Source organism: Astyanax mexicanus, chromosome 11 (assembly GCF_023375975.1).
Source record: "Astyanax mexicanus isolate ESR-SI-001 chromosome 11, AstMex3_surface, whole genome shotgun sequence".
Taxonomy (NCBI): domain Eukaryota; kingdom Metazoa; phylum Chordata; class Actinopteri; order Characiformes; family Acestrorhamphidae; genus Astyanax; species Astyanax mexicanus.
Window position 1 is genome coordinate 7,452,756 of NC_064418.1, and position 19,172 is coordinate 7,471,927.

Sequence of the window (19,172 nt, forward strand, 5' to 3'; positions counted from 1 at the left end):
TTTTATCACCTTTTAACCACAAACTTTATTATTTACTTTATTGAGATATTAAGTGATAGACCAACACAAAGTAGAAAATGAAAAAAAAAATCTAATAAATGTACTCTGCATTTTGCATTATTATTTCCTGTTATTGATTGGACCTGAAGAGCTTAAATGGCAAAAATAAAGGGAAAAAATGTATGGGGGTGTTTTGAAACTTTTGACCGGTAGTTTATGTAATACTGTCATAACACATGATACATTGCAGCCATTTTTTAAATAACTTCCAATTTCAAAATAATAATAAGTTTGAACAATTATAGGCAAGTACAGAGAATTTGAAGATGTAGTAGCCCTTTTTTCTATGGTCTGAAGAAGACCCAAACTGTCACCCTTGCCTAAGAGGAACTGGTTCAGGTGGTGAGGAACATCCCAAGAACTACTGAGGCTTTGGCTGTGTTCTTTTTCTATCTTCTTTCTTCCTCTTCTTCTTCTTATTTGATCTGTTTCTTTTGCAGTGAAGAGAAAAAGTCTCTTACATTTCCTCTTCCCAAACTTTTCTCTTTGTTGTTGCTGCTATTAAACATCTGAGGCGGCACAGCTGCTCTTTTCTTTTTTTTTAATATATATGCATATGAATGCTATAAAATAAAATAAAATACTGAGTCACTTTCATTTTAGTTCTGATCGTAAGCAGGGTTTTTTATTTGCAGGGATGGAAATGGGAACGTGTATAGTGTGTGTTCGTCGCTCATCAGCATATCAAAGCAGGGAATTGAGTCATGTAGGTTGCCAGACTCTCGTAGCGTGTCTTGGCGCCGGTTTCCGGCTGACGGAGACAAAGACGAGCTCTTCACAAAGACGGCTGCACTTCGGAATGATCCTGTGCTATTATGGTATCGACCGGCTATAGGCGTGATTCATTATAGCGGGATAATATCATTTTAACTCTGGTCCTGCATCTGCAGCCCCTGGTGGTCAATTGACATTTTGTAGCTGACAGCGGAAATCTGGGGTCAATTAATAACAGCCCTCAGAGCGGCGCGTGACGCAGCGGCGGCGATGAAGAAGCGCCGCCCGCCTTCTGTGACGTGTTTGATTTATATTTATGTCCAGATGTTCTTCAGACACCTGCCTCCCTCCCTTCCTCTCCCGCTCTAACGAGACGCTGTGCTAAATGAGTGCCTGCCTTCCGCAAGCAGTCAGCGTGTTGTGTGATATCTGGGTCTCAAAGCGCTTAATTGTCTTCAAGGTAGCGTAGCTTCTGCTCTCTGGATGATAAATTGAAGTGATGTTTGTGTGGTCTCACCCACACTGACGGAGTCTCAGTGGGAATGGAGAGGCTGACAGTGAGGGAAGGCCTTTCTACGCCCCTGCTATTTCCACACTCACGCCCCAAGCACACCCACACACTCACAGCCACCCACCATCATACTCTCACCCACTGTTCACCTATATATATATATATATATATATATATATATATATATATATATATATACAGCTCTGGAAAAAAAATAATAAGAGAACACTTAAAAATTATGATTTTATTAAAATGTTACCAAATTGAAAACCTCTGGAATATAATCAAGAGGAAGATGGATGATCACAAGCTGAACTGCTTGAATTTTTGCACCAGGAGTGAGTAGCATAAAGTTATCCAAAAGCAGTGTGTAAGACTGGTGGAGGAGAACATGATGCCAAGATGCATGAAAACTGTGATTAAAAACTAGAGTTATTCCACCAAATATGAATATGAATTTTGAACTCAAATATACTTTAAACCATATATTTAAACCTTTAAATAACATAAATAGCAAAATCAGATAAAATGATTCAAAAACTGAAGTGGTCTCTTATTCTTTTCCAGAGCTGTATATATATATATATATATATTGTGGCGTGAGGAGGTGGGGGAGTTGTGGGTCCGCCCCACGCCAGAGCGCAAAGCCATGCCTGTCTCAGCTGGCCCGCATGAGGGCTGATTGAGCCGCCAGTTGAGACAGGCATATATACTCAGCCTCCGCCATCATTGGAGGACTTTGACTGGGGAGCGGAGGGCTGAGGCTGCGCGGACTCGTAGTCAGCACTTTAAAAAGACTTTAAAACTCTAGAGCCCCATTGGGCCATAGTATGTTCTTTTGAGTTGTTTTTGGGTGTGGTGGAGGGCGTTAAAAGCCAATAAAGGTATGTTTTGAGTTCATTTAATCCCCGTGTCTGTGTATCTCTGTGTGCTTCCTCCTTCCGGGTCACAGTGGTCACGCCCCTAACCCCAGGGGCCTACCACAATATATATATATATTATATGTGTGTGTGTGTGTGTGTGTGTGTGTGTGTGTGTGTGCAGGTGTCAAGCAAAAACATTAAATCAGTGTAAATCTATAATTTTAAACTATTTCAACTGGTCTATTGATCAGAAACTTTGGACAAAGTGTAAAACACAACTGCCAAAATTTGCATTTTGTCCAAAATCTAAGAATGCAAAAACATTACATAAAGTGGCTTGCAAAAATATTCATACCCCATATTCTGTCACCTTACCACCACAAACTTAAATGTATTTTACAGCACAATGTAGGACATCATTGTGAAGTTGACCAAGTCATCCCCAACTACCAGACTTATCTTAAAAGTATTAAATGAAGCAACACTATTCAAGAGAACAAAGTTCTGCTGCTCCACAGCTCAATGCTTGGGGGTTTTGTACACGAAGGGGAGTCAGATTTTGACAGAGAACTAGAATCAAAAGCAACTCGCCAAACTCAAATAATAAATAACAGTCTACAAACCAGTGAATATGAAGTAAAGAGAGACTCCACCCACATAGCTGATGGCGACAGCACGTGGAAAAGTTCTTTAATCCACTCACTAAACTGAACTTCAGTGTGAAACCAAAACTAACCGGACCATATATACAAATATATACAATAAAGCAAAGATATTAACCTTAGTGTGGACTAGCATTGCTTTTCTTAAGGTACTACAGACACTAAGCTGTGTCTGTGTGTGTGCATGTTCACATTCTTAAAGTAGCTGAATGTGTTCTGTAGTCAGTAGGGGTGTCTACAAACATTTGGACATTGTCTGTGTGTGTGTGTGTGTGTGTGTGTGTGTGTGTGTGTGTGTGTGTGTGTGTGTGTGTGTGTGTGTGTGTGTGTATGGATACACAGTATGACACCATTCCTTAGGCGGCCAGGGGCTAATTTATATTGCTTTGTTGTGAAGCCATTGATCAGCGTCAGTTTTGCTGTGTCTCAGTGTTAATCTGACAACAGGGGATTTATTGTTTAAGCAGAGTCTCAATTAACAAAAATAACATTGGCGAAGACGAATGAATGAATCTAGTTGATCAAGACAAATCTTGCCTGGGGACGCTAAGTGGTCCTGATTGTTCCATTCATTTTTTCCCGACTTGGCGAGGCTGCCGAGCTTATTGCCCGACTGTGCCCGTGGAGATCATTAAGTTATGTATTCGGTTGCAAAGAAGCATTGGAGGTCACCTTTTAAGTGTCCTTAGACGTTGCACGCCTGGCATTTTAACAGCATACGGCATTTTTAAAGCCTTGTGAAATAATAAACAACTGCTGATTGACCCCGCTCTGCTCTCATCCTCATCGCAGAGCCCAAGAACGAGCTCTTCCTCTTCTACGGAAAGGGCCGACCCGGCGTGATCCGCGGCCTGGATATAAACGTGAAGTCCAGCAACGAGCACATGCTGCCGGTGGAGGACTTGGTGAATCCGCGGGCTCTGGACTACCACGCTGAAAGTGGATATATTTACTTTGCTGACACCACCAGTTTCCTGATAGGGCGGCAGAAGACAGATGGAAGCAGCCGAGAGACGATCCTCAAAGACGGTGATTATGCTTTTTCTTCCCTTGAAGAGCATTTTTGCATTTCACTGATGCAATAATGATCCAAAAATCTATTCAGTGAAGGAACTGTGTTTAGTGAATAGAATTTGCTTCATTAAAATGTGCACAAATTTCCCACATCTGTTTCGTGAGCAGTTCAGTTTAGTTACGTTTGACAGCGACTGTGAGAATATAGCCAGTTTTTTAAAAGACAGGAGCAGATTACAAATCGTGAAAAAAAAAAAAAAAAATCATTTAGTGTTGAGAACATGATTCAAATGATTCAAATTCTGTATGACTGCCATCTAGGGGTGGGTGATATGGCTCTAAAATAATAATAATAATAATAATAATAATAATATCTCGATATTTAAGGGTATTATAAAGAGAAATGACAAAAACATTGATTTCAAGAATATACTACTTCAGCAAAATAAATTTAAGTATTTAAATTTAAGTATTTAGTATGAATATGGTACTAATATGTTTCATACATTCAGTAGAAACAAAAAAAAAATAAAAAAAAAATAAATAAATAAATAATACATAAAAATAATCTAGCACACAACATTTTTTTTTTTTTTAGCTCCAGTGTCATTTCTAAGCTCTAGGGTGGCCCTACTGTCAAACTGCTGCTCATTAAGTATGAGATGATTTACATTGCCAAATGCTTCTCAATCTGGGGAAGTCGTATGATAGGGGATGTTTTAATCGATATATAAAAATAAATATTAAATACATTGAGAAAAAGGGCATATTGCAGAATATCTTTTTGTAAATTTATTAAGATTTTGAGTCATTAGAAAACATTTATATGACATATTATATTACAGTAGGCCATTTTACAACTAACTATTTTTGTTTTGACAGTATATTGTCATATTCTTTTTCTTAATAATCAGTATTATGGTCATTTTAAGATCATTTTCTGCTGCTAAAGGTTTCGAATAAATATATATAGCTCACTCATGTTAATGGGCTCTTCTTGCTAAGAAACATAATAGACTAGGTATATTGAGGTCAGAAAAAAAAATATGGAGATGATTTCCATATATTGTATTATAGCTCGAAAAAGTAATTATTATAACACGTTTAATGTACTGTCCTGTATAGTGCATTAGTGTTAGTTATGCTATTCTGTAAATTTTATTACAGGTACATCATACTATTCTTCTTTTATTTCTATACAGATCTGGATAATGTGGAAGGCATTTCAGTGGACTGGATTGGGAATAACTTGTACTGGACAAACGATGGCTACCGGAAGACTATCAGCGTGGCCCGGCTGGAGAAGGCTGCCGAGACCAGACGAACTCTGTTAGAGGGAGATATGTCTCATCCCAGAGCCATAGTGGTGGACCCACTCAACAGGTACAGTATAAGCAACGAATGGCTGCTTTCAGTGCTGAAGTGAATTAGCTGGGATCTTCTCTCTAGAGCCTGATGAAAGACTAGCTGCTTTATTTATTAGCGCTTTGCTGTTTATTAGAAATGTGTGCATGCAGTGTAAAGAAAAGAAATGCTCTGTGTGTGTGTGTGTGTGTGTGTGTGTGTGTCTGTGTGTGTGTGTGTGTGTGTGTAGCTCAGAGTGGGAGCTGAATGCTAAGGCGAGATGAGGAGGCTTATAATGGTCAGGATGGTCAGGAGAGTTCAGGCTGAGCAGTGTGAGCATTGTGAGCACTGTTGTGTGATCCGACGCCAGGACAAACAGTGTTCGGCTCTCTGCTCACCTTGTCAGGAAGCTCCGTCCTCATTACAATGCATTTCCAAACATTAGCTTGCCCTGCGCTTAGCCTGGAATGTGATTGAGAGGACAGGAATTGCAGATTCGCTGCGTGGCCGTGGGGGCATGTGCGCTGTAGTATGAATATTTTTATGAGGGACCAGATGCACCGGCGATGATGATTGTAAATTGTTGTGACGTTGATGTTGTGTGGGCATTGTGTGGCTCTTCTTCGCTGAGATTACTGAGATTAATGTTTGGGTTTATTTTGATATGAATAATGCAGGCCTAATTTTAGTCATATTGCACTGGGGTATTTCTTTTTATAAGCTGCTTGAAAAACTAAAGGGTTAGGCATAGTCTTTAATAATCATTACATTACGAAGTGTAATATTCACTTCCTAGACTCCCTAGAGAGTCACTCGCTGGTATATGCTGTATGTTGAAGCTAGGGTTTAAAAAAAAAAAAGCATGCATTTTAACCTAGTTTCAGTATATATAAACCATACAGTCTAGCCAGTAAATATTACACATATTACACATAACTCAATGTGTTTTTGCATACCTGTATATCTGTATAGCTTAATTAATCAACTACTAGAGTTTAAGTATAAGGAATATATATAATATTGCATCCAAGTTGTTTAATTTACATGTAAATGTGCAGTTCCTCCTGCCCCTCTATTACCAGACTCCATTGCCCAGAATGCAACACACACTGACAACACTCACTCTCTTCCTCACACGACACATCACATTACACCACCCAGACCACAATCACCGGAATACTGATCACACCTGTTTCACTCACTATACATACCTCTGAACTTCACTTAATCCTAGCCGAGTATTTAATCTGGTTCCGTCATCTACAAAGCATTTCTCGTACCTATGTTTCTGTTTATATCTCTGTTACAATTTTGCTGCCTTATGTTTTTGGATTCTGGTTTTTACCATGCCTGTTGTTGACCATAGTTTTGGATTGTGCCTTCAACATAAAATGTCTATTTTTGTCTCATCCCTGCCTGGCCCTGAACATAATCAGAACATGATGTCAGTTTTTCAAGGTTCTGTGGAATTTATTTATTCAGTATTTAACTGTTTTGTGTGTATTGTGGAAATGCTCAGATTCAGTACTACTACAGTGTTTTTTTTCGTCTGAAAAAGAAACATGATGGTTTGATTTTATGGTGGTTGATTTCAGTATTTTTAATAATTCCCAGGTCTTACTAGATGCTAAACTAGCAAAGAAATTACAGCCAGGTTAGCTTTTAGCCTAGCTTTCACTCACTTTACTGGAGTTTGGCTTTCTTGCATCACATTTTCCCTTCTGATGTGTGTTTCTTTCCATTTTGGTAGTCAACTAAGTTAGTCCAGTTTGTTTTTAAGCTAGTTGGCTAGCATTAACATTTTTGTCTATTATTTGTGTTTACTTCTCTTGGTGTTATGTTGTCCATTGCCATATTCAGCTCTTTATCTGCTGACAAATTAAAAAAAAAAAAAAACACAGCATTACAGAAGCACTGCATGATGATGAATTACTACATTTGCCTAAACAGCTTAGAATGGCATTTAGCCCCATCCTTCATTGCTATTAGAAAAAAAAATATAGAGCTTACATATGATTGCAGATCATTATAAGGCCCAAAAACAAGTTGGCCTATCTCTAGTCAGGCTAAGAACTGATGTATTGTCCTATTGTGGCTGCTTCTCCTGACATAAATGCAGTATAACAAATGTAAACTGTTATGTAACTGTTTTGGTGTTTTGGGATAGGCCTGTATTCCATCTCTGATTTTATTTATTTATTTATTTTTTAAGAAGGATACAGCAGTGTTTAAGGTTAACGATTAGTAATTTTTTTTATGATTTGTACCAAATTCTCATTATTCATCCATACCAAACTAAATACAGTTTTCCATTCTAGGACAGCTTTAAAGGAGAACTCTGGTGTGAAATGTAAAATGGATTTTGGTGTAGTAAAACAGAAATATTAACAGTTTGTCCAAACACCCTTCAGACTGGGTGACACGGGGCATAATTTTCCCCTGATAAATCGCTTTTTCCACCGTCATCCAGGTTCAAAGTAGCTCCACACCTCCTTGCTAGACAATAACATAGCCATATATATACATAGACTCGAGGCAACAGACAGGCTTTTCTGAGTCTATGTATATATATATATATATATATATATATATATATATATATATATATATATATATATATATATATATATGTCTATGTTATTATCAGTACAGTGATGGCGGCACTCTGAGCTGAAGATAGCGTTATAGGAAACAGTAAACAGTGTTTTTTAATAAGCTTCTTGTGCACTTTTTAAGTTAATAATGCCTCGTTTTAAATGCAAGGGCTCTCCGGATTCTAGCAAGGAGGTGTGGAGCTACTTTAAGCCTGGATATCAGTGGAAAAAGCGAATTATCTGGGCAAATTATGCCCCATGTCACCCAGTCTGAAGGATATTTGGATCTCGCAACGTTGTGGGAGAACAGAGGTGTGCTATTTATCAAAGGTAAGTACTTTTTATCATGTTTTACTACAACAAAAGTCCATTTGACGCCGGAGTTCTCCTTTAAAGTGCTGCAGGAAAACAGTGTTTTGAGAGCTATAGAGAGCGTGGACCCCTCAGTATACTGCAGAATATATCATTACATCGCATAACTGTGTAATTCAATCTAGCATTTTGTTCATCCCCTGCAAAACTATTGCTGCATTGACCTATGGTTATGCATGCGCCTGTGTACCTGCGAGCTGACATGGCTCAGGCAGTAAAGAGGTGAGTTTGATGGCCTGGAGCCAATCTCATTATCACCTTCCCTGGGTGTGAGGGAAGCTGATGAATCCTGAAGAGCAGCTCCCTGCCAGAGCTGCTGAACTTGAGGAGTAAGAAAACACTCCTCTCATTAACTGTGCATCTGAAGTGGCTGTATTTACTGACCGAAAGAGTGTTACTCTGCAAGACACTCACCTCCCAACAGCGCTCATTCAGTAATAACATTTCCAGTCCAAAAAGTCCATTAGTGCAGGTAATTCCTTTTAAAGCATCAGTCCTTAAGAATTCCTTTAAAAAAATGTTTTTATTTTATTTTTATTGAAAACAATCAATCAATCAATCAATCAACCTTTATTTTGACTTGGAAGTACAATAAGGGCAAACCTTATTTTTAATGTAGCCAAGCATTTACAAAAACAGGGATTGACATGTCTATTAAGAACCTTATTAAAAAAAAATGACAACTACATTTAATCATTTTAAGATAACAGTGAATGAAAGTGAATAAAAATAAGAATAATAAAAAAAATAAATAACCTTGATTTAATGGATACAAAATTTAAAAGGATTAAAAGATGAAAAGGAGATAGGATTAATACAACAAAAACAGTTAAAATTAAGCTAAAATTACAAAATAATAAAAAATAATAATAAAAAATATATATGTAATTAATAAAATTAGTCGATTTCTGAGTGAAGAAGAGATACAGGATTCTAAAAAATGGTACTGCTGTGCTTCTGCTACCATCCCATGCAAAGCCAAATTTATTCATTCTAATAAAACAAGAGTTGTCTGGTAGGTTTTCCCAAGGCTTTCCCATGTCTTTCCAAAGCGTTTGCAAGGTTCCTGAGCAATTATGGTGCTTCTTATGGCTCTGATACGAAAGCTACTGCGAACATGGATATATCAGACTAACAAACTCAATATAACCAAGGTAGAGCTAAAAAAGTGGCAAGCTAAAAAAGTGTACTGGACAGAGTCTTCGCTAAAATTAGCAGATTTATCCAGTCTGAAAGAGACTGCACCATAATGCAAGTATTAAAAGTACCTTCTGCACATGCTTGGTGCCCTTGAAATTTATTTTCACCAGATATCTAAATGTCACAAATGAGTGAAATTATAATGGGTGAGAAAACAATGTGGTAATGTGGTGGAGAAATAATTCATCTTTATTATTGCTTGAGTTCTTCCCAAAAGACTAGTTTTCAGTTTTTCTGCAGAAATCAGCAGGGAGTTTTTTCACACCTCTACAGTTCACAGTTTGAGCATGTTCTGCTTCTTATTATCCAGGTTATCCCCAACGCATTCAACAATGTTGAGGTTGGATTCTTAATTTATATATATATATATATATATATATATATATATATATATATATATATATATATATATCAAATACCCTATATTAACTGGAAAATATATTGGCTGATAATGTGTTTCATAATGCATATTTTTGAATCGATATTTGTGGACCGCGTCTTTGCCTGCGACGCCTACTGGAGACATGGCATTTTTTGTTTGTTTGTTTGTTTGTTTTTACTGTGCCTGTGGGATCCAGTGTCTCCCAGTGGTGTATAATGACATTGAATTTGGTTTGTATTTGGTTTGTAAGCGCTGCATCGCTGCTAGGTTACCTGTATGTAGAGGAGTAATGCATGGAGAGCTTCGGTTACAGTGCATTGCCGGCTGATAACGGCACTCATAGAATCTTCCCAGAAACACAGAACACAAATCTCCTGTCTTTCATTGCAATTTTAACTAGAAGTTTAATGAATTAAATATGCTTTCCACAGATTATTGGATATGCTATGCATATGCTGTAATTGCTACTGTTCCAGAGGCACTCTGATTATAATAGTGTTAATTATTATAAGATGCTGAAAGAGTAAGACTGAAGATGTCTGCTAATAGCTGCTTTCTCATTCGCTCAGCGCTAGTGTACACTTGTCACGGGGTAAACCTCGCACTTAAGAATCGATTTACGTTTTCGCTAAACCCGAGAGGTGTTGATTATGGCACTATTCAGACGGCGGACGGCGACGGCGGAGCAGTTACATTATTTACAGACACAATGGGTTCATTAGCTCGGAGCTATAATTATGTTCATCGTTCAAACCCTGCGCTTATGCAATTTATGCGATTCCCTCTTGCATTTAATGAAACTAATGCTTCTTAAATGACAACATCAACAACATAATGAATAAATGGCAGCGGATAGGATAGGTGGGGAGCGGGCGGCGTCGTGTGCTTGGCGTTAAATCAGAAATCAGACAGTGAGCTGAGTGTAAGTCTTCTGCTGGAGTAATGCGTACATGCAAGGAGCTGCTTTTTTTATATATATATATATATATTCTTTTTCCCTCTCCTTTCTCCTGTCACTAGCACGTGCCGCGTTCTCGCACGGATTCAAAGTTCAGTTACGCGGAAACGAGTCGAACCTTCGTTAAAAGCGTCCCCGGCTGAGCTGCCAGCTCGGAGACCTTTATGAAGTCTTCACGTCACTACCGTCAGCCTGCGTCTCTGGGCGGAAAGCAGCCGGCAGGAGCAGCTAGCGCTCTGACAGCGTTTCAGGAACTTGCTGCCTGCCTCCTCGGCGCTCTGATGTGCGGTGTTTTGACAGGCAGTAAAAAGGAGATGGGGCCTAACAAAGGTTGGAGTGGAAGGTGCTGCTTTGGAGCAGACGGCTGTGTGTAAAGTTTGACCTATGGAACATTAGCCTGGATGCTCTGAGACTTGACATTTGTCCGCAGGAGATTGAGCCTGGAGGCTGAGGGCTCCTGTGCTGTGTCTGCTTTGTATTGCTTGAAATAAGTAGGTTTGGATCGCTGTGCTTTAAAGCTTTACGTTGCTAGAGTGGATATGTGGTACAGTATGTGCAGCTGTCTTTAGTTTTTTTTCCTCCAATCCATAATCCAATATAAAATATTCACGCGCCTGAATATAACTCAACAATATACAGAATAAACAAATAAAAACAATAACATTGCTGTTCGCTAAAATGGTGTACCTTTACAGCATGAAGCACTACGCTGTTAAGATTTCAATGTGCCAAAGTCAGAGCTCACCTGGTTCTTAAAGGAAAAATGACAAGTGACACACTGGTTGATTGGTTTATTTCCTGTTAGCTCACGTGCCTTAATATAACTCAATAATAAACAGAATAAAAACTAAAAAATATAATAACATTGCTGTTCCCTTAAATGGTGCATCTTCACAGCCTGAACTCACTGGTTAGTATCTTCTGCTGAGATGCACAGAATTACCACGCTGTTAAGATATCGTGATACGTGCCAAAGTCAGAGCTTACCTGGCTCTTAAAGGGAATGGCAAGTGACACACTGATTGGTTCATTTTGCTTTATTTCCAAAGCATATTTGACACTTGACAGAATTGACATTTGTCCACAGTAGATTGAGCCTGGAGGCTGAGGGCTCCTGTGCGGTGTCTGTTGTGTAATGCTCATATGAAATGAGAAGGCTGGAATTGTTGTGCTTTAAAATATATATATAATACATATTTATTTTACATATAAAATATGCCTGAATATAACTCAATAATAAATGTAATAAATAAAAAAAATAAATAAAAAAAATCACAGCTTGAACATGCAGGTCAGGATCCTCTGCTGAGATGCGCAAAACCACCATGCTGTTAAGATATCAACGCGCCAAAGTCAGAGCTCACCTGGCTCTTAAAGGGAATGGCAAGTGAAACACTGATTGGTTTATTTCCTGTTATGCTCAAAACATATTTGACACCACTTAGCAGACTGTGTCTGCTGTGTAATGTTCATATGAAATGAGAAGGCTGGGATGGCTGTGTTATAATATATATATATATATATATATATATATATATATATATATATATATATATATATATATATATATATATATATATATATATATATATATATACAGTGAGTCCAATAAGTATTTGATCCCTTGCTGATTTTCTTCGTTGGCCCACTAATAAAGACATGATCATTCTATACTTTTAATGGTAGATGTATTCTTACATGGAGAGACAGAATATTAAAAAGAAAATCCAGAAAATAAATCTAAGGAATATATATTAATTGATTTGTATTTCATGGAGTGAAATAAGTATTTGATCCCTTAGTATTCATTAGCAGTTCTGGCTTTTACAGACCAGTTAGACACTCCCAATCAACTTGTTACCTGACCTGAAGCCACCTGTTCTCACTAATCACTTGTGTGAAAAACACCTGTCCACAGAATCAGACAGATCACACAGATTTCAAGTCTCCAACATGGGTAAAACCAAAGAGCTGTCACAGGACCTCAGAGTCAGAATTGTTGACCTTCACAAAGCTGGAATGGGCTACAAAAAGATTAGTAAGGTGTTGGATGTGAAAGTAACAACTATTGGTGCAATTATCAGAAAGTTTAAAGAGTATAACATGACAATCAACAGACCTCGGCCCGGTGCTCCAAAGAAGATTTCGCCTCGTGGGGTGGCAATGATGCTGAGAACGGTCAGAAATCGTCCTGCAACCACTCGGCAGGAGTTAGCAAATGACCTGAAGGCAGCTGGGACCACAGTTTGCAAGGAAACGATTGGCAACACTTTGCGCAACAATGGATTCACATCCTGCAGTGCCCGAAAGGTACCCCTGCTGAAGAGAGCACATGTGGAGGCGCGCCTCAAGTATGCCAATGATCATTTGAAAGATGAACCAAGTTATTGGGAGAAGGTTTTGTGGTCAGACGAGACCAAAATTGAACTTTTTGGCCTCAACTCCACCCGCCATGTGTGGAGGAAGAAAAATGCTGCCTATGACCAGAAGAACACTGTGCCCACCGTCAAGCATGGAGGTGGAAGCATAATGTTTTGGGGGTGTTTCTCTGCCAAGGGTACAGGGCTACTTCACCGCATCACTGGGAAGATGGATGGAGCCATGTACCGCACAATCCTGAGGGACAACCTCCTCCCCTCTGCCAGGGATCTGAAAATGGGCCGTTGTTGGGTCTTCCAACATGATAACGACCCTAAACATACAGCAAAGATTGGCTCAAGAAAAATCACATTAAGGTCATGGAGTGGCCCAGCCAGTCGCCAGACCTCAATCCGATCGAAAATCTATGGAGGGAGCTGAAGGTCAGAGTTGCCAAGCGACAGCCCACCAACCTTCATGATTTAGAGAGGATCTGCAAAGAAGAGTTGGCCAAAATTCCCCCTGGTGTGTGCGCTAAACTTGTGGTTAACTACAACAAACGTCTCACCGCTGTGCTTGCAAACAAAGGCTTTGCCACTAAGTATTGAGTGTGTTTGGCAAGAGGGATCAAATACTTATTTTCCTCATTGAAATACAAATTAATTAAAATATATTCTTTAAAATTATATTCTGCATTTTTGTCTTGATATTCTGTCTCTCCATGTTAGAATATATCTACCATTAAAAGTGCAGAAGGATAGTGTCTTTATTAGTGGGCAAACAAAGAAAATCAGCAAGGGATCAAATACTTCTTGGACTCACTGTATATATATGTATAATACATATTTATTTTACATATAAAATATGCCTGAATATAACTCAATAATAAACATAATAAATAAAAAAATCACAGCTTAAACATGCAGGTCAGTATCTTCTGCTGAGATGCACAGAAGCACCACGCTGTTAAGATATCAACGTGCCAAAGTCAGAGCTCACCTGGCTCTTAAAGGAAATGGCAAGTGAAACACAGATTGGTTCATTTCCTGTTATACTTAAAACATATTTAACTCTTGACAGACTGTGTCTGCTGTGTAATGCTCATATGAAATGAGAAGGTTTGGATCACTGTGCTTTAAAGCGTTAGTTTCCTTCAATCCATAAGCCAGTATAAAATATTCACATGTCTGGGCCCTTAATGTCAAACACGTTAAAGCCTTCATTTATCATGCTAAAAAAAGAGGATGATGAAGAAGAAGTAGTACAGTAACTAACATGCATTATTCAGTACCTGCAATGAAGCTAATTTGCAGCTTAACTGCTCGTGCTTCCTTGGAGTTTAACGGGTTAAATGAGGTGCAAATTTAATGGAATTTTAAAAAACGCCCCCAAAGCACAAAAAAAAAAAAAAAAATCAATGTATTGCCTAATAGAAATCGAGCCACCAGCTTTGTGTTGGTTTAGGCCTATTTATAGCAATGGGGTTGAGGCCCTATCATTAGGAGCTGGCCATCTATCAGCTAAGCAGGTGGCATGGTGATCTCTATCTGCCCTGCTGGATGGGATTCCCCTGCTGAAATAACACCCACCTGTCTCTGCTCCTCTATCTCACCCCCTGCAATACATCTCTCTCCCCCGCACGCCACCGCTAGCCTGCCTTAACACGATAAGGATTAACTCGCCTGACTCGGTAACCTCCGCTCCTCCCTCCCTCTCTTTTCCTCTATCTCACTTTTTCTCATTTTGACTCCGTCCAGTTACTATCTTTTTTTTTCCGTTTGTGTTTGTTTGTTTCATGTTTCTTATCTTCCCTTCAGTGTCTAGCCCTCCTCTCGCGCCTCACCTCCGCTGCTGAAGCGCACACTGGGAAGAAAAGGAAAAAGAAGAAGAAGAAGAAGTCAAAAAGCAAACTCTGTGAATAACTATAACAAACTGAATGATCAAAAATATGGTTAGAAAATAGATTTTTTTTTTTTAATATATGGCTATATGATGCATGTACAAATTATTACATTGTTGCAGCATGCTGGCCTATGACTAAACAGCAACTGGACGTATAATGTCTGTTTAAATATCTGTGTAAAATATTAATCAAGTGCATTAAAGCAACCATAACCAACTGTTACCATAACAAAATACACTGTCTGGTCAATAAAAAAGGTCATAACCTGGATTTAACCCTCCTGTTATCTTTGGGGTCAATTTGACCCAATTCAATGTTTAAAGTATCTGAAAAAATGGTTGACATTAGTTTTGTGATTCAAATGTATTGTCTTTTCTTAATTTAATGAAGACAATTAATGAAAAATTAAATATTTAAAATGTTTTAACTTTAATGTCTGTTTTATTAAGGCTGCTTAATTGGCATAAAACATTAGAAATATCAATATTTGACACATATTTGCGTGGTAATAATGTTGAGGTCACTATGACATTCAGTTTTATAATCTTTTTCTAAATGCCCCTTTACTTTAGGCCCTGATGTAACAAAACATTAATTATAATATTATACAATACTAATAAAACACTTAGTTTTATTTTCAAGTAAACATAAAGTAAATGATGAGTAAACTTTGGTAACATGTTTAATCTGAAATTACAATAATTTTCTGAAGGTTTAAATTCCTGGGATCATATTGACCCAGAGAATAAAGGGTGTTTGTAAATTTGAGGACAGCAGGAGGGTTAACTAAGCAAATGATTTACAGCCTCCCACTGGATAATAATCACTGCATCAGTGATTACGTTTAAGCTGATAACAAGTTATGTAACCCTTACTGATGCAGGGAGTAGCTTCTCTATTGTTAAACAACCCTGTGGAAATGAAGTTAATCTGTTTCAGAAGATATATATATATATATATATATATATATATATATATATATATATATATTCGTGCCAAATATCAAGCAGAGACACGTATAATGTTAACCCTAGACTAGACAACGTTTAAAACACTTTAATAGACTAAAAGTCTGATACCCACTCACATCTAGCAGCAGGTCAGTATCTTCTGCTGAGATGCACAAAAGCACCGCAATGTTAAGATACGAATGTGCCAAAGTCACAGCTCACCTGGTTCTTAAAGGGAATGACAAGTGAAAACACCCAAAACACACCCATGATTAATTAAGAGAATTAGTACATGCCTTTTGCACATTTTGAGCCAAGCAAGGCGTATTTTGTGTGCCCTTACAATACTAAAGACACAACGACACAGCCCTAAATCCAGCTGCACAATCCGCAATTGGTGTCTGGTCTATGTACTTTGCTAAAATGGGGCCCTGATATATTTTCCACAACCATCAGGAAAAAATAAAAAATGAATGATGAATGAATGATCTGCAGTCACTTAAACGTTTGGGTGAAATCAAATAATAATAAAAAACAACATTATAACTAAGAAATATGTTTATTTGTGAAGAAAAAGCAGTTAAAAAGAGCTCAACATCTCTAGGACTTCATCAAGACAGCTGGAGAACCATTCCAGGTTCTACTTAATAAAAGCAACTGAGACAATCAACCAAGTTTAATAGCAAAGATGCTATTAAGAGCTACTTTAAATAATTTAAAGTATAATTTGTTGCTTTTTTTTTTTGGTCACTTTATAATTGTATAGACATTCCTTTACAGTTCTAATTTCTTCAATATTAATAAATACAAAGGAAAAAAAAAACATTAAATGAGAAGGGTGGAGTCTGAACTTTCGATACAGTTTACTCTATTGGATGTGCATTAGTCGTAAGTGCTCCAGCTGCAGCTCATAGTGAGTTAAAGGCTCTAAAGCTCAAGGAATGCTCTGCCAGCGAGACGTTAAGTTTGATGAGGTTAATGTATGATTTTACAAGAGCTACAATAATTAGGGATTCACTCACTCAATCATCCCTCCATTCATTTACTCCTCTTCCCAGTGAATAAACAATTAAAATATACATGAAGCTGTATTATGATTAATATCATTCTAATGATCTTCATTGCACCAAATATATCATTTTAATATGGTATAAATAAATTATTTTAATATAGTAATTATTTCTGACTGTCATCCCGCACTAGCCTTTTTCTGGCTCTCTTTTTATTACCTATCACTCACCATCTCTTTCCTTCTGTCTCTCATTTTCTCTAGCTCCTCTAATAACTCTCTCTCTCTCTCTCTCTCTCTCTCTCTCTCTATATATATACAGGTGCTGGTCAACGAATTAGAATAATTTGAAATAGTGCAATCATGAAATTCTTTGAATGCATTTTTTGTGCAGAAAGCAAATCAGGTGTTCACCACACCTGTCCTACTCGTTAGACTAATCACAGAACTCGTTACCTGGAAAAAATTTTGCTCAGCTGAGCTTTCCAAAAGGCCCATTTAGGCCATTTAACTGTGACACTGTTGTTTTATTGAATTAGAATAATGGAGAAACCGTTTCATTGAATTAGAATAAATGCTCGAATTTTTGTTTTCTGTGATGAGTGTTCACTGTGCAGTATAAAGTCAGGGTTGAGTAGAATTTCTAAGTTGTAAAATCAATCATGGGTGAGCAGCGCGACCTCTCAACCGGAATAGTGGCTCAAATTCAAGCCCTTCGCCAACAAGGCTTGACCCAAACTAAAATTGCTGAGCAGCTCAGCATCAGCCAGTCTTCCGTCTGCAAAGCTCTCAAGAAAAACTGCAGCAAGCGCACCAACTGTTCCGGCGTCCGAAAAACTTCTGCTCGCGACAACAAGCAGCTGAGAAAGATCGCAGTCAGCAACCGGTTCAAGTCCACTTCCGAGCTCACCGACTTGTGGAACAAGCAGACCGGCGCTGACGTCTCCAGATCAACCACTTACCGTCGTCTGCGCGAACTCGGCTTCAAATCTCGCGTTCCAGCAGTAAAACCGATGCTGAACAAGAAACAAATGGAGAAACGGCTGAAGTGGGCCAAAGAACATGGCGAGTGGACTGCTGAAGACTGGCAGAAAGTGGTCTTCAGTGACAAATCACGCTTCTGCATCTCCTTCGGTGACCAAGGTCCTCGTGTCTGGCGTCGTGGTGGCAAAACCTACAACCACGAGTGCGTGAAAAGATCTGTCAAGTTTCCCCAGAGCGTTATGGTCTGGGGTTGCATGTCCGCTCGAGGTGTAGGGAAACTCTGCTTCCTCAAGAAGACTGTCAATGCTGCCGTATATCAAGATGTTCTGGAAACGTTCCTGATTCCGACTGTTGAGGAACAGTTCGGCGAAGAAGACTTCATATTTCAACAGGATCTTGCACCGGCTCATGCGGCAAAGTCGACCAAAGATTGGTTCACTAAAAAACAGCTTGAAGTTTTGGCATGGCCGGCCAACTCGCCTGACCTCAATGTCATTGAAAACCTTTGGGCCATCGTCAAGCGGAAAATTCGCGACAGAAAGCCTACTACGCTGGACCAACTGAAGCAGAACATCGCCACTGCCTGGGAAGCTGTGAGTGCGGAAACTTGCGACAAGCTGGTCAAATCGATGCCGCGGAGACTTCAGGCAGTCATACAAGCCAAGGGGGCAGCCACAAAATAAAAAGTGATGAAAGTGATGATTGTAATTATAATAAAAATTATTCTAATTCAATGAAACGGTTTCTCCATTATTCTAATTCAATAAAACAACAGTGTCAAAGTTAAATGGCCTAAATGGGCCTTTTGGAAAGCTCAGCTGAGCAAATTGTTTTCCAGGTAACGAGTTCTGTGATTAGTCTAACGAGTAGGACAGGTGCGGTGAACACCTGATTTGCTTTCTGCACAAAAAATGCATTCAAAGAATTTCATGATTGCACTATTTCAAATTATTCTAATTCGTTGACCAGCACCTGTATATATATATAAATATGTATGTCAAAATGTTATAGGGATGAAACTGGCTCTCATCAGGACTGGCACAGGAAAGAAAGAGCAAGAGTTATCGCTGTTGAACCGGATAAGTTCATCAGAGTTACCGGCCTTAGTAACAAGCAAGCAAGTTAACAGCACCCCATATTTTAAACTTTTAGTTTTAAACACCACCAGAAAGCCTGTAACTGTTTTAAATGATATTTTTTTATTAGTTTATGTTTTTATTATTATTTTAATTTGTTTAATGTATTTTATTTATTTATAATACGTTTTTATTTTATTTAATTTTAATGTTTTATA

The 19,172-nt window shown here is 38.3% G+C and overlaps 1 protein-coding gene across 5 annotated transcripts in view; it reads left to right on the forward strand.

Annotated features, from left to right (window-relative positions):
* Window positions 1-19,172, forward strand: part of lrp1bb (low density lipoprotein receptor-related protein 1Bb) — a 503,881-nt gene that overhangs the window by 223,348 nt on the left and 261,361 nt on the right. For all 5 annotated transcript variants that reach the window (XR_007441266.1, XM_049485229.1, XM_049485230.1 and 2 more), the window contains 2 exons: window positions 3,603-3,839; window positions 5,027-5,207. Coding sequence is in view for 4 of the 5 variants with exons in the window: in XM_049485229.1 (XP_049341186.1) it covers window positions 3,603-3,839; window positions 5,027-5,207 (418 nt within the window). In the remaining variant the exon portion in view is untranslated. The remainder of the gene's footprint in view (window positions 1-3,602; window positions 3,840-5,026; window positions 5,208-19,172) is intronic.